Here is a 15,842-nt window from a genome sequence, read left to right as displayed (position 1 = left end):
GCGGGTCCCCTGCGGGCCCCACTGTGCTGGTGACGGTCTGACGGGGCGCCGAGACCCTCCTCCAGAAAGAGGACTGAGAATACGCGATGGCATATTTGTAAAGATACTTCGGATCAGTTTCTCAGACTTGTGAGGAAAGTTAGAAGCGTACCTCATGGCCTTACGTTTTTATCGTTTATTGGTTCCAACTTTTGGAAGGCTCCGGATCTTCTAAACCAAGAACACGTTCAAGACGAATCGTCACTTTGCACCCCACGGCCATGTGGCCCAGACTTCTCCCTCCCTCTGCGGGGGTGGCCCTCGGGGGCGCTGACCTCGGGGGCTGAGGGATCCGGACGGGCCCTGCCCTGGCTCGTGGGCCACCGTCTGGCCCCTCTTGGTTCGTTTCTTGTATTCTTGGCCCAAGAGCCCGAGTCACCTTGAAGCCTTCCCCTTCTCCCTCCTTGCTCTCGTCCGGAGGTGCCTTTCCCAGCGTGCGCTGTGGCCGCGTCCGGCCGCCGGTGAGCCCGGAGCCAGTGCCCTCGGCCACGCTGCTCGGCCCGGTCGCCGTGCAGTCCCCGGGGCCACAGCATTCTCAGCACGGGGGAGTCCCCACGCCGGGCGGCCTGTGCTGCGGGGCTGTGCTCCGGGGTGCGGTGGCGTGGCCGGCCGTGTGGGCTCTCGCAGGTGACCCTGCCTGCCGGGCGCCCGGTGCCCCGCCCAGAGGCCTCCTTACGTGTCGTGTTCCGGAAGGCGACCCTGGGCTCTCAGAGAGGCAGTGCTCGTGTTAGAAATGAACTGTAAAGAGCGTGTGCGTGCGTGCGAGTGCGTGGGCGGTCGGCGCTTGCTGTCGTCGCCCTGTCCGCACACACACAGCGCACAGGGCGGGAGGGAACCTCGGCTGGGCGCGAAGCCCGGTTCCGGGGCTGCTGCTTGTTACCGTCGGGACACGGCGACGGCGGGATGTGGGCGTTGGAGGCCGAGGTGGGGAAGCGTTCCCTGGGGGTGTTTCTCGAAACTTGAAGACCGCATGGGAACACTCCCGCCGAGCTGGCCTCCGGACTGCTCTGCTTCCTCGCAGACACTTTCCTCCTGCCGGACGTGGGGCCACTCGGCTGAGGGAGGACAGTGCCCGTCGCACAGGGCCGCAGGCGTCGGGTAGGGCCGCTAACGTCGGCCGGCTAGTTAAGAGTTAGATGTTGCTTGTTTTTTGTTTTTTGGGTTTTTTTTAAAAGATTTTATTTATTTATTTGACAGAGAGATCACAAGTAGGCAGAGAGGCAGGCAGAGAGAGAGGAGGAAGCAGGCTCCCTGCTGAGCAGAGAGCCCGATGTGGGGCTCGATCCCAGGACCCTGGGATCATGACCTGAGCTGAAGGCAGAGGCTTTAACCCACTGAGCCACCCCGGCGCCCCAGATGTTTCTTGTTTTAATATTCAGACTAAGATTCTCTCTGTGTCATGTAACGTAATAGGAGTGATCTATTCTTTTCGCGGTCAGCGCTCAGGTGTTTTCAAACTGTACCTGTTGAGTTATTTTTTGCTTCAAGTTCCTAAAAAAGGACTTTTTTTATTATTTGTTCCTGGTTTTTAAAATTCTGTCCTAAGCCCCGCTGATGCTGATGAGGGCCGTGATGCAGACCACGGAGTAAGTGTGTTGCGGGCGGGGGAGGGGGGCCACCCATTTGTGGGTCTTTCTCCCCCAGGGCTTTCTAGGTGAACCAAGTACAGTCATTCCCTTACTCCGCCCCAGCCGCAGGCGGGATGGACAGTACACTCGGGTGAGCAGCATTCCTGGCCCTGAGCCCACAGCCCTAGTGCCTGGCTACTTCGGATCCGCTGCCCCCAGGCTGCCGCCGGGATGGGGGACGGAGCCGAGCGGCTGCGCAGAGTCTGGTGTCAGCCGGAGGTAAGGGGCGTCTGCAGCAGTGACGGATCGTCCGTAGAGCAGAGGGACAGAGGTTTTCTAGAAAAACAGTTTTTAGAGGAGTTTAAATGTTTGTTTTGTGGTTCTAGAATTCCACAGTGTATGTTCTAGGTGAATAAATTTTTAAAAATGTGCCTTAGAACTGTAGTAAAATTGTTTAAATCATGGGTCAAGAAAACACTTCTGGCGGGGTGGGAGAGTGGAGCTGGGGCCTTGCGGTCTGGTTGAGGAGGGAATTCATACTCTGCGTTTTTAAATACTTCTGCAAAACTGGGGTATTGATGTTTCTCTGTTACGAGCTTAGAAAAATAAAATTCATATTTTTGGTTCTTAAGACACTCTGGTGATAATTCACATTTTGGCTCTTGGGAAATTCATAGTTCTTTTCTTCTTTTTTTATTTTTAAAAGATTATTTATTTATTGGACAGATCACAAGCAGGCAGAGAGGCAGGCAGAGACAGAGAGAGAGGAGGAAGCAGGCTCCCTGCTGAGCAGAGAGCCACGTAGTTATTTTCAATGTGACACTTGTTTGTCTGTGAGGTTCATTTGCTGTTAATCTAGAAGTGACTGAAATCCAGATGTGTAAGTGAACTTGTAGACCATTATGTATATACGCAAACTTTCTTGCAACTTTGCACTAATTCACCATGAAGTTTTAGCTTTGAGATTGGTCTAAGGGAATTTAATGCCTGCTTTTGTGCCATTCAGTAGGTCTCTTGGTTTTCTGAAAAGACAAAGTTTATCATAGGTTCTAGTTTTTCATTTTAAATACCTGTACGTAGGGCTGTGAGAAGGTGCACGAATTTGGTGACTTAAACCACGCTTCTGGAGGCTGCAGGCTGGAGATCAGGCGTCTGCGCGGCTGTCCCTCCTGCGGGCTGGGGGACAGTCTCTTGCCCATGGTCCCAGGTGTCCCTTGCCTGGTAGACCCTTCACCCGTCCCCGCTGTCCTGTTCACCTGTGCTCTCCCTGAGCATCCTTGCCTGCTGGGCACTGGGCACAGTGGGGTAGGGGTCTGCCCCCTGTAGCCTGACCCAGTGTAACTAGTCGCATTGGTCGTGACACTCTGTGTAAGTGAGGGGCGCTCTGAAGTCTGGGCATTAGGGCTTCATCTTCTTGGGGAGACTCTGTAACCCTATCGCTGAGGCCTGTGAGGCTGTCTAAGCGGTGAATTCCAAGGCAAGTCCTTGACTTAGACACACAGTTAGCTACTTGCCTCCCTCTGGCCGAGCTGTGGAGAAGCTGGTGCTGAGAGTTAGGGAGAATCTGTGTAGCTAGAATTAAGCACTGTTAGAAGCCAAGAGGTAAGACAAAATAGAGCTTCCCTGTGACCCTGCAATTGTACTACTGGGTATTTACCCCAAAGATACAGATGTAGTGAAAAGAAGGGCCATCTGTACCCAGTGTTTATAGCAGCAACGGCCACGGTCGCCAAACTGGAAAGAACCAAGATGCCCTTGGTTCTTTGAATGAATGGATAAGGAAGATGTGGTCCATATACACTATGGATTATTATGCCTCCATCAGAAAGGACGAATCCCCAACTTTTGTAGCAACATGGACGGGGCTGGAGGAGATGATGCTGAGTGAAGTAAGTCAAGCAGAGAGAGTCAATTATCATGTGGTTTAGCTTATTTGTGGAGCATAACAAATAGCATGGAGGACAAGGGGAGTTAGAGAGGAGAAGGAAGTTGAGGGAAATTGAAAGGGGAGGTGAACCACAAGAGACTGTGGACTCTGAAAAACAATCTGAGGGGTTTGAATTTGCGGGGGGCGGGAGGTTGGGGGAACCAGGTGGTGGGTATTAGAGAGGGCACGGATTGCATGGAGCACTGGGTGTGGTGCAAAAATAATGAATACTGTTACGCTGAGAAGAAGTTAAAACAAAAACAAAAAACCCCAGACAATGCCTTAGCACTTCGAAGGTTTTTAAAACAGATCCCAGGGCTTATGTCATGACTTGATTTCTTATTGCCCAAAAGATTTGGATTTCCTGCCTGGAAATGGCTCTTGAAGTTCTGTAGTACTTGCATGGTAATTTATAGATGTTTTGATAAGTCTTTCTCGTGTGTGAGTTTTTCTTAACCTAAAACTGACTTGGAATTCAGTTTAGGGAGTTCTCAGTAACCCAGCTGAGTAGCAGTCCTTTTGGTGAACAGATAGCCGTAGTTAGAAGCACACAGTTCTGTGTGGTTTAGAAATGGATTTTGAGAAGAGTTCCAAAACAGATCAAATGTTTTTAAATTTTACTTTCTAGATACCTAGAACTAGAGTTTTAAAACAAACTGATTATTGTTTTTCAAAATATATATTTTGCTGAACATGGGAGTGTGATTGTCCATGAAACTCGTCTTCCTCAAACTGGCCTTCATTCCTCTGGCAGGGCTGTTGCTGAAATCGGTCGAAACTAGTCCTGGGTAGATGGTAGGTACGAGTTTAGGTGGTCATCATGGGGACTTAAGTCGTGCTGGTCGTGTGTGACTTCACGGGGAAGGCCGACTTTATTGGGATGATTACGGTTTTTGTAAAGTTGCTTTTCATGGACATGCCATTTTGCTTCACACCAGTCCTTCGTCTTCTCAGGAATGTTTTGAGGAGAGAGTAGATCTCTCAGGATCTGTAATTGGAAATGGGTTTAAATATCACAAGACTTGGTTTATATTTCCAAATGCATAGGTATTTGAAAAGATGTAAATCCAGTGTTCAACATGTATAAGTACAGGTTGCTGTTGGCCTGGATGAGGAGCGCGTGGACGGTCATGGCTTCTCTGTGTTTGCTCATAGCGGAGAATTTCAAGAAAGTCGTTAGGAAGTTGTAAAATGTTTCCGCCCTCTGAAAATACCCAATGTCGTCTAAGGGATGGAAACTTGGTATTTATTTTTCCAGACGTGTCCCTTAGGAAAATTGGCTGCTCTGTACTGATAACTTCCGGAACACGCAGCGGTGTCCAGGGTCCCCGAAGCCCTGTAGCATAGTCTCGCCTGCCATCTGCTCAGCGGACCGCTGCCCGGCATGGAAGGGGAAATGTGCATCTCCGTACACACGCCCCATTCCGTGCCTGCACGTAGCGAAGGGCCATCCTCGGGGAGTGTCTTCTCCAGAACCTTCTCCCCAGCTGCACATGCCTTCTTTCTCAGCTCTCAGCGCTAGTCAGGTTTGGGAAAGATGACTCTGCTTGAAATCTTGGGGTCACTCATGCCTGTGAAGCTTTAGTTCCTTAGGATCGTGTGCTTAGTGGTAGGACAAGGCTGGCCTGTCCCACGCGCTTCTTGGGAGAGTCTCTCGCACAGCCCAGGTGTCGGACACACATGGCCCTCTCCTGGGTGCGAGGCCGAGGCTGGGGAAATCATCCGTTTGAACCCACAGAAACTACAATTTCATATGAGTCAGCTGAACAGTGTGACATCGGTGTTAAGAGCCAAGCTCCAGACCTTTTCACTTTCTGGGCACGGGACTGAAATGTCTGCCTGTTCCCTCTTCCGTGTCCGTGGCAAAGCCCCAGCCTGCCCCCCACACCCTTGGCCGCTGTTGGGGGGAGAAGGACATGACCTGCGGGCGGACGGGAGGGCTGTCCGGAAGCGTCTGTGCCCTCTGTTGTGACCAGCCTGGTTGGTGGTGTTTGCAGTCATGTCTGTCACTGACGTAGACAGTCTGACCAAGCAGAGGGTAACACACAGTCATGCAGCAAGAGATGCACCGGCCTGTTCTGTGTCGTGTCACCAGATTAGCGGGACAGAGTCAAGGGGCCCAGAGCCCTCTGTGTGGCTTGGGTGCCCGGACGAGAGGAGGTTAGCTGAGAGTCTGACTCAGACCAGTGCTTTCAGCAGTCTGTGTGCCCTCGGACGGTGGTGAGCAAGGCCACATCTTTCACCTTGACACCTGTCGTGTTTGTGTTGGGTGGAAAATTGCTGTTTTTACTGATGGGCACTTCGTTTTAATAGTTGGCTCATTTATGGGAACTGATCTACCTTTGCTCCTAGTAATGCCTTCTCCTTTCTGCAAGTGGGAAATTTACTGATTTTTAAGATCATTGTTGAAGGAGTGATGTGCACCTAAGAGGGATGCAGAAGTTAATTTTAGGTGGGGAGGTTTGTTTGTAAATGCTGTAGGTGAAGATATCTCCAGTTAGTGGGAGTCGGAGGGTGGCATGAACACAGCACCGTCCACGTCTCTCCTTCAGACGCTGGCTGTGCGCGACCTGGGGGAGACTGTCAGGTCCTGCGGTTGCTCGCCCCCCTCACCTGTACATGTAGACACAGATCCGCGTATGTTTGTGTGACATTTGCTATGTACCATAGCGCACTCGTGTTCATTTCACCAAGAAGATCTCCGGCCTGTCCCATTCTCTCTTTCTAGAAGGCCGGCAGTGATACCAGTCAGAGTGACACGAGCATCTCCTCATCAGAACCAAAGAGCAGAAGCGGCCTCCACTTGCTGGCCCATGAAACCAAAATTGGATCTTTCTTAAGTAACAAAAGTCTAGATGTCAAAGACAAAGCTGGTCTTTGTCCGGACGAAGGCGATACGGAAGGAGATTCTTTCTTTGACGATCCCGTTCCTAAACCGGAAAAAACATACGGTTGGTGAGTAAACTGTGGTTTGGGATTAGCAAAGTAGAGGCTTAAAAATACGGTTCCTTAATATTTTATATTTTAAAAATGAGCTACTGAAGCTTCTGTAATTATTGAATAAGTAAGTCCCAGTTTCTGTCCATAGAGACTTTTACGTTGTGAAACAATTCCAGCTGGGGATAAAACTAGATAATCAGGATTTCTGGAGGGAAGTGTCGACTGCCCGAGCCCGTCTTGTGCCGGGTGCGTTCCGGCGCGGCCCGGCCAGTCAGAGCACGGCAGAGCCCCGCCTCCAGAAGCTTGCGCTCTGCGGACCAAGGCACCGAGAGTCCCGCTTGCGGTGGGTGGGTGCGGCCGGAGTGACAGGCCCGGGGGTGGGGGGCCGGGGGCGAGGTCAGGGATCAGGTCAGGGAGTGCCTCCCTTCTAGGGGTCGGTGGAGCCTAGAGCCCAAGTGCGTGAGAGGCAGCCAGGACGAACGCCGAGCTCTGGGAGGGCGAGCAGCAGGCCGAGGAGGGCGACCGGTCAGAGCACGCCTGGGGCGGTTGTGGGAACGGGCTCTGGTGGGGACGGTGTTGACTCTGGCAGGAGCGTGGCTGTGCCCCTCGGGGACGCTGGGAACCCCAGGGTCTGAGCCGCACAGCGACCAGCTCACTGGGCTGCTGGGTCTCCGGCAGTTGTCGGAGTTCTCTGGGTGAGTGTTGATGGCAAAAGTGGTGAGAAACAGGTGGTTTGGGGATGTCTTCTGAGGCTCAATCCAAAAGGGTTTGTTGCTAAGTGTTGGAGAATAAAGTGACATCAAGGGCAGCCCAGGGTTTTCAGCCGAGTGACCGGACGGTAGAAAACACCGCTGCAGGTGAAGCGTGGAGGGGGAGGAGGGGCTGCGCGGGTGGGCCAGGGGACGGTGTGGGGCACTTGTCTCACGGGTCGGGGTGGGTGAAGCCGGCCGTGGGGCGGGGGGAGGGGTCTCCGTGTTTGATCCTACTGCCCCAGGCACCCAGAGGTGGCCACCTGGGAAGTGAGCGGCCCCTGGAGGTGAGCAAGGGGAGGAGGAGGAGGAAGAAGGAAAGGGACCGAGAGGAGAGGAGTTCTGGACGGGGGAGGCCCGAGTGAGACCTTGAGCTAAGTTCGAAAGTGAGCCTTGGCCCAGAGCAGCCTGGAGGCAAGGATCATGGGATCGTGGGTTCGGCGTGGGGGGAAGGGGACAAAGGAGCCAAGTATTGGAGAGGCTGTGCTGTTCAGGGCTGTGGAGGAGCAGCGCCGAGGAAACCGCAGTGGGAGCTCGCAGTGCGCGTCTGCGGAGAACAGTCCGGCCTTAGAGGAGAGGGGGTGCTGTGCGGGGGTGGGGAGACTTAGGCCCCTGGTGCTCTGTGTAGGGTGCGGGGTGCCCCCTTGCTGAGGCTGTCTGCTGCAAGGAGGGAGCATATGGGCGCACTTAGGGGCGGGTGGGGGGCGAGGTGTGCCGGCAGCAGCCTGGGAAGGTGCCCGCCGGCGTGGGGGGTGCGGGGCAGGAGGCAGGAAGTGGCGGGAGGGATGCGCAGGGCTGCTGGGGAGGCCGGCTGGGGGCGCTGCGGCGCCTTTGCCCGTGATACAGCTGTGCCGGTCCCCTCCGTGCTGACCCTGGCCTGCATTGCCGGGCCCTGGGAGGGGCTTCCAATAAATACCATGGGCACGGAGACAGCGAGCGGCCGTGTAGCTGGAGAGCGAGCGGCGTCTCACGGGTGGTGCTGCTCAGCCTGCCTCGCCCCGCGGGCGTCCGAGCTGGTTTCGAGTCTGCGAGGCGGCAGCCGCCCTCCAGCGCTGCGCGTGCGTGGTCCGTGGTCCGTGTCGGTGCTCGTGCCCTAGTGGCAGAGCGTACGTGTGGCCTCCAACTGTGCGCTTGTTTCCGCTTAGGAGAAGTGAACCTGGTAAGCCAGCAGGAAGCCTCGCCTCGCTCTCCGACGCGCCCCCCTTGAAGAGCGGACCCGGCTCGCTCACCGCAGCGCCCTCGTTGAAGGACTCTGAAGGTGAGTGCCTGGGAGCCCCGGGCCTGCTTGCTGGCGGCGTGGACCGGGAGGGCTCAGGACGTGCTTTCTCGTGGTTGACGAAGTACCACGTGGTCGTCTGTTGTGCAGGAGGAGCCCCTAATTTGACCAGCGATGGTCCTTTTCATCGCTTTCCAAAACGGTCGTGTTTGCTTCGTTTTGTGTTGTGTTTCCTGTGCCATCAAGTACCTTCAGGAAACTGACTTTTTAGCTGCCTTATGTAGTTAACATTTCTAAGTCATTTCTCTTGTTGGACATTTAGACTGATGTCAGTAGGATTTAAATTCAGTTTTTAAGAGTTTGTTTTCTAGAATCCGTGATACCACAGGAATCATCATAGGAATCTTCACATATTTGGTCTGCGGTGATGTGGGTCCGACATCGTTTTTTTTCCCACTTTGGTTATTGGCGTCACTTTCTTTCTGTGTTTGTGTTTGTGTGTGTGTTTGAATTTTTAGATTTACTTTTTTCACCATGATGGGTGTTTTCTAATCCCCATCACCTGCTTCTTAAATCCCATGTTCCAGTCACACGGCGTCTTTCTCCGACGCTCTTGGCTCAGCCTCCTACTCGAGCTCTGTCTCGCTCGCATGCAGTTAAGGTTTCATTGTTCGGAGTGTGGCTCTGTCGTGTGTGTTCACTTGTAGCAGAGAGGTGTGGTCAGCAGACGTGGAACGCTGTGGCCGCCGTTCCGTTCCTGCCCCTCCCCGCATGCGGGCGGCAGCAAGACACCAGAGACTTGCAGGCAGGAAACACGGACGTGTGTGGGTGAACTTCATTCACAGTATCAGAGCGAATGTATTTCCTCGACAGTGTGTCCAGGGTATAAATGTGCCGCTTTTGAGAACATTTTCTAAAAAGCACACCTTTATTAGGAAATCGTGGTGTGATTTTGCATAATTTTGCAGTATTTCCTAACCTCTTTGTATCCTGTTTTGGGGCTGTAGGATTTGCCGGGGCAGGCAACGAGGTGATGTGTGGCTGCCGTTAGCCATCTGGCAACCTCGCCGAGTGTTTGCCGTTGTGGCCCAGCAGTTTCCCTCTCGTGCTTTCTCCCCGTCTTCGTCACCTGCAGCAGGAGTCTAGCTCGGCGCGATCACGTGGCTCTAACACTGGTCAGGGGCTGTAGACGTAGACAGCACAGTGAGCACTTGGGACTGAAAGCACAACCAGTGAGGTCAGTTCGGTAAATAGAAAAACAATTAAATTAAAGCAACATTGATAAGTTCAGAGGAAAGTAAACTTAGTGAGATGACGAACTCCTGCCCGGCGAGACTTGTCGCAGACGGTGGCGCGGGACAGTCTGGTGGTCGGGTGCTGGTGACGGCTGGTGTGTGTGTGGGGAGCCGGGCCTGCGGGGCTTGACGTTAGCGTCGCTGGTCATTCTTTCATTCTTCCTTGGTGTTTGGTTTGGACGTTTGACTCCTAAACCCTAGGCTGAAGAGAAATGATGCGGTTTGGAGATTGTTGTGTTCTGAAAGTCAATTTAATGTGAATATTTTTCCTTCACAGGTAAACGAGGAAGCACAGTTTTAAAAGATCTGAAATTGGTCAGCGATAAAATTGGATCACTTGGATTAGGTAACTAGATTTCTAATTTTAGCACTGATTGCCTGAGGGCGATCATGTTTAGAATAAAAGCGCAAACGAAATGGCTTAGCCTGGAGTGAGCGCTCGGCGATGGGATGGTCGGGCGGTCTCCATGAATCTCGGCTCTCTCCGTGTGCCGGGCCTGGAGAGGGCGCAGACCGCAGACCTTCCCTGTGCAGCTTGGGTTCTGGTGGGGACGACCTGCATCAGACGGGTGCCAACGGGTGCCTGGGTTTGAGAGTCCAGACGCACGGTGTGAAAGTGGGTGGTAGGGGGGCTTACCCTGGCCTAGGCTTTCTTGAAAGGCCTCATCTAGGAAGTAACTTCTCTGCCAACACCTGTGGGGCAGGGCCAAGGGGAGAGGTTTCCACTCAGACTGACGACGGGTTGTGCAAAGGCAGTCCCTTTTTTATTTTTAAAGATTTATTTGAGAGTGTATGTGCGTGGTGGGCGGCCTGGACGGGGAGGGAGAGTCCCTCAAGCAGGCCCCGTCGCGAGTGTGGAGCCGGATGTGGGACGCCATCCTGTGACCCCGAGACCCGCAGCCGAGAGTCAGACCGAGAGTCAGACCCGCAGCCACTGCCGCACCCAGGCGCGCCCTCCCCAGTGCGGTTGTCCCTGCGTGGCTCAGACGTTACGGCCGATGGAAGCCACACGTCACTTCCCTGTTCTCTCCCACGCCTCCCTCCCCCTTTGCATTTTGGCTAAAGTCCCGAGCATGACCTGCCAGGCCCTTGGTGGCCCCCGTCAGCCCCTCTCTGCCCGTCGTCTGGTCTCCGCTCTCCGCCCGCAGACGCGCTCTGGACGATGTGTCGACTTCTCACTGCTTCCCGGATCCCTGCCCCTGCCCGACTCTGGGCCTTGGCGTGTGTTTCTTCTTGGAGCTCACTTTCCCCATAATTTGTACGTCTGGTACCTTCTGTAGGTTTCCCCTCAGAAAGTTCTCTCCAGCCTCTCGAACAGCGTCTGGTTTGTCTGGCTGTTGGCTGCCTCTCTCTCCACTGCGGGATGGGCTCCTTGAGGCTAGGAACACCCCTTACTCAGGGTCGTACCTCGGCGCCTGGGAGTCGCACACTATCTGACAGATGCATCAGGTGATGATGGCTTTAGTGGGAGAGGACTGTCTTGTCTCGCTAGCCGGGAGCTTGAACCCCTCAGTGACGCGTCTGTGTAGATGCCGTCTCGTACCCACACCAGTGTCCCCCAAGCCCAGCTGGCTGCCCAGCCGGCGGCCTCGTGGTCTGCGCCCTGCGTAGGGCGGCCGCCCCATATCCATGTGTCTCCCACGTGCAGGGCATCCCTGGGCAGGCTGGCTCTTGTGGGCCTCTGTGTTTTCGCCTCGAGGGTCACGTCTGCTTTCCTCACGTGTCCCTCAGGCGATGTGGAGGGGCGTTTGCAAGGCGTAGAGGTGATGCCCTTCCGCTATGGGATGCTGCCCTGGCCATCTGCGGCCTCCGCGTCCCGCTGCCTTCTGCGGAGGGCAGGCTGCGTTGCAGGCTGTGGGCCCAGCACTGCGCCTGCTGGATCCTGACACGAGCCTGTGTCTGGTGTGGGTTTGGTCATCATCACAGCCGAGGAGACGGCCGAGGAGGGTTACCTAGTTCTCCCACGGGCCGAGAGCACCTCGCAGCCGGAGCCGGAATTTGAAGTCATTGAGTCTCACGGAGATGCTCCCATTCACTTGGCTCTCCTGCCTCTTCACACTTCGTGAGCCTTGAACGTTCTGCGGGTTGTGCGGAGTTGACAGTGTCGGTAACAGGGACCCTGCGGGGCTCAGTCCGTGAAGCGTCTGCCTTCAGCTCAGTCATGATCCCGGCATCCTAGGCTCAAGTTCCCTATCAGGCTCCCGGCTCAGCGGGGCCTCTGCGTCTTCCTCTCCCAGCTGCTGCTGCTCCGGCCCTCACCGTCTCTCTCTTTCTCTGACCAAAAATCTTTAAAAGAAAAGTACAGCAGTTATGATAACTTGCTGTTATCATGAATATAATATCATTTAATCTGAAATGACTTTACAAATAGTAAACATAAAATGGATTAGATTTTGGGGGACTTGGAATAAAAGACCAGGTATTAACTACGTTTCGTGACATTTTTATTATGCCCTAGGCACTTTATTTGGTCATTCGCTTTCATATCGTGTGTGGTTAGAAAGTCTTTCTGATCCTGGCGACTTCTTTTTTAATGCTGCAGTAGAATGCGTTAATGTAGTTTTTCCCCGGAGGAAACGTGTGTGTGGTCGCAGATGAGTTGTGGAGCGTGTTGGTACCAACGTGACGTGTCTTTTCCTAAACTCGGCAGGGACCGGAGAGGATGACGACTACGCTGACGACTTCAACAGGTGAGAGCGCGGGTCGGGCGGCACAGGCGTCGGGGGCAGTTTCTGACCCGGCGGTGACAGGATTCCGTTCGTGCCCGTGTTCGTGTGTTACACGCTCCCGTCCGTGCTGATCGCAGGTGGGGAAAGACCGTCCGTGCGGATCTGCACGCTGGGCTGGGAGGCCTTAGTTTGGCCGTAGAGAGTGAGCAGACGCGCTCCGTCCAGGAAGCTTGGGCCAGTGGGTAAAGCTGAGGCCCCGGGAAGTGACGCAGAGCGGCTCCGAGGAGGCCGGTCTCCGGGACCCACGTGCTTCCCCACGCCCAGTGGTGGCGGGGTGGGGGGTGGCACACGGCAAGTTTTAAGAACGGCCCCACCAGTTACTGTTCGGATGCAGACGGCGTCTCAGGTCACCTTTTTACATACGTAGGGACAGTGTAATCCAGCGAGGTGCCTGATAGCTTGGAGATAGTGTTTGTTACGGAGAGGATCAGAAATGTGACGTTAGAGTCAGAATTTTCATGCCGTTGACAGAGACCCCCCTGAAATTGGGAATCTATGTTGATTCTTTAGCAGTAGTTAATAAGCATTTTTTGAGAAGTAGCATGACGTAGTAGATGAAGTATTAAAAACCTGGGTTTGCACCTTCCTGACCTCGTGTCCGTGTCCGCTCTGTGGGTCTTTGCTTCTGGCCTCGTAAAGTGATGCGTCTGTTTCTGGCTCATGAAGTTACTTTAAGGATCAAGTGGGATAATTCGTAGGAAATCCATGAGTCTGAGTATCATTTTATTGTATTTTATGTAAATGTTTATTTTCAGTGTTCCTTCTTCTTGTCTTTCTCTCGAACCAGCAGCAGCCACCGCTCAGAGAAGAGTGACCTCAGTGTCGGGGAAGAGATCGAGGAGGACCTTTCCGTGGAGGTCGACGACCTCAACACCAGTGACAAAGTACGGTGCGGCCGCGGCCCGCGGAGCGTCGCTCGCGCCTGCGGCTCTTGCCGGGGGTGACTGTATAGGTTCAACAGTTACAGAAAGGCAGTTGAAGGCTGTGACATGACCCTTCCTGGCCCAGGTTCTGGAGTCAGAACCGGCCACCTCAGCGGTGCAGTCAGCAGACGCCAGAGCCCTGTTTGGGGAAGGCAGGATAGAGGATAGACCTCGGTGCGCGGACGAGAGGGTGTGATGGAGGAGGCGGAGCGGCGTGTCGGCTGGCGGGTCGGCTGGTGCAGAGGCCGGCGCAGACAGTACAGTGGATGCCGGCTCCATGGTTCGGGGTCCGTCCTGCGGAGCCACATTTGACCTTTTTATTAGGCAAGCAGGGGCGTGTACTGAGATGTGTTGCACAGAAGAGGTCAGCGAGCCTCTCAGCATCTCCCGTCATGCCCACGGAAAGCTGCAGCCCGTTCGGGCGAGGGCCCCTCGGGCATCTCGGGTTAGAGGTCGCTGCAGCCTGGAGGTGAATGTCGCCTCCCAGCATGAGGAGGGAGTCCGTGCTTGTGGCCGTCTGGGGATTAGCAGCCGAGAAGGCCTTTGAGAGAGGCAGCGTTTGCTGGCAGACACCGCATGTCTGAGCCAGCACCGCCCCGGCCCATGCTCAGCCGTGCACTGCGGTTCTTGGGCAAGCCTTGGCCTTGAGTCCCTGGCTGGTGTGTCTGTGAAGTGCTGGTGGGAATGTCTGCCTCCCAGGGTTGTGGGTAAGCTTGAGTCAGAACTCCTGACACGGGTCGGCGTCCACGGTCTGCCTCCCACCTGGCCCCTCGTGCCCACCCCGGAGGCCGCCGCGGTCTGCCTCGTCACCGGACGGGCTGCAGCTGGGCTGTTTCAGCACGCTGTGGTGGTGGTGGTGGTGCAGTCTGGCTCTTAGCTCAGCCTTTTAGTAATTCTCACAGATAGCAAAATAGGGGGAAGAGGGCGAGGCGGAGGGACTTCGGAAGGTGAAGCGGCTTGTATAGCGCAAGATGCTAGTCAAGTTACAGCAGCGTATCGTAAGGGTTATTTATGACTCTGCTTGCATTCTGATACTGGTTCTCTCTTTCTTTTGAACCATAAAGCTTGATGACCTGACACAGGACCTGACCGTGTCCCAGCTCAGTGACGTTGCCGATTATCTGGAAGATGTTGCATAGACGAGAAAGAAAGAAGTGTTCTCATCAACAAAGGACAAAGGACTCTAATACTTCCATTTTTTTCCCTCCAGACAATCACTCTTTGCTGGAATGTCTGCTCCCTGTTGGTGCCTTGTGTTTCAAAAAGACTGCAGATATTTTTAAAAATTAAGTTTTCATTATACTCAACGAAAGCTTCTTATTTGAGGCCATTTGTGGAAGATACACTGTTCTTAATTTGGTTTGGCTACACATTGGTCTGTGGAAGTTGATTACCGACAACTCAGCTTCATTTCGAGGAGCGAACCCGGGAAACCATGAGTATTCTAGCTCCCTGAAAGGTCTCAATAAAGCTGCAGGCTCCCACAGCTCTGCGTGTGTGTGTGGCTTCACCAGCCAGGACAAAGCATACGTGACCGTTGGTGTGGTGCCCCTGGTCACAGAGCGGCCTGAAGCTTATTACCGGAAGTGAGAGTTGACACGTCTGCTTTATTTGGATTTCCTTCCGTCTGGAAGGGTTGTTAGACCGATAAGGTTATATTAAATACTCCTGTGTGCGCTAGTGTTGCTTGTTTTGAAGAAATCTAGGGTCGTTACGACTTTTAATCCACGAGTTGTCGCCAGCAGCATCCGTGGTCGCCTCCCCTGTCCGCAGAAGAAGCTGTTGGTCCCCAGACTGTCATCTTTATCGTTGTAATTCATTGGGTGTAAAGATGCCTGGAAACCAATTCCAGAACACATCTGGAAGCACCGAGAGGGCTTCTCTTTCCATCTGTGAGTCGGTCGTATTAAAGTAGTAATGGCCTAAGACCATGACCCGTGAGCCAAGCTTTGGGCACGGTCTGTGGCTTCCTCACAGCCCTGTAGGACGGAGTCGCCGCTGGCCCGTGGGCAGTCTCATTCCCGCTCGGTGCTGCCCGTGGGGTCGCTGGCCCTCGCCCCTGGGAGTGATGCAGACGTGAAGCTGTGATTGTGCGCCACGTTTGTGTTTTTTATTTGAATTAAATTATGTTTGTTTTTATTAAAAGTCACCTTTATTAATAAAGAGTAAACTAGACCTACTCGACTGGTTTCAGTGAGTGAGCAGACCTCGTGGTTCCAGCGCAGGTTTTTCAGTTCCTGCCCGCCTCACTGTCACGGAGGCGCTCGCCGGGTGCTTGTCTGTGAGGGCTGCGATTGTGTGACACGACAGCGCGCTGGTGTCACGTCCCCGTGGAACCCAGCCGTGAGCGCCAAGAGGAAGTGGGACAGAACGTGGGCCCGCGCGGCCCGGGAGCGGCTCTGTCCGTCTGTCCTCGCGCTGTGGCCTCCGACCTCCGTCCTGCCGGCGTGTGTGCG

General features: G+C 54.2%; 1 protein-coding gene across 8 annotated transcripts in view; it reads left to right on the top strand.

The window, feature by feature from the left end:
* The window catches only part of CEP43 (centrosomal protein 43), a 29,774-nt gene extending 14,213 nt beyond the window's left edge, over positions 1 to 15,561 (top strand). For 2 of the 8 annotated variants that reach the window (XR_014311718.1, XR_014311719.1), the window contains 6 exons: positions 6,263 to 6,489; positions 8,369 to 8,481; positions 10,012 to 10,080; positions 12,277 to 12,424; positions 13,251 to 13,347; positions 14,451 to 15,561. Coding sequence is in view for 6 of the 8 variants with exons in the window: in XM_082730500.1 (XP_082586626.1) it covers positions 6,263 to 6,489; positions 8,369 to 8,481; positions 10,012 to 10,080; positions 12,385 to 12,424; positions 13,251 to 13,347; positions 14,451 to 14,525 (621 nt within the window). In the remaining 2 variants the exon portion in view is untranslated. Of the gene's footprint in view, positions 1 to 6,262; positions 6,490 to 8,368; positions 8,482 to 10,011; positions 10,081 to 12,276; positions 12,425 to 13,250; positions 13,435 to 14,450 lie in introns of all 8 variants that reach the window. The other 6 variants (XM_082730500.1, XM_082730497.1, XM_082730498.1 and 3 more) reach the window with 4 other exon arrangements.
* Positions 15,562 to 15,842: the final 281 nt, after the last annotated feature.

Source organism: Mustela nivalis, assembly GCF_964662115.1.
Source record: "Mustela nivalis genome assembly, chromosome: 5".
Lineage (NCBI taxonomy): Eukaryota > Metazoa > Chordata > Mammalia > Carnivora > Mustelidae > Mustela > Mustela nivalis.
Note: the sequence above shows the minus strand (reverse complement) of the source record. Positions and strands in the feature narration are given on the sequence as shown.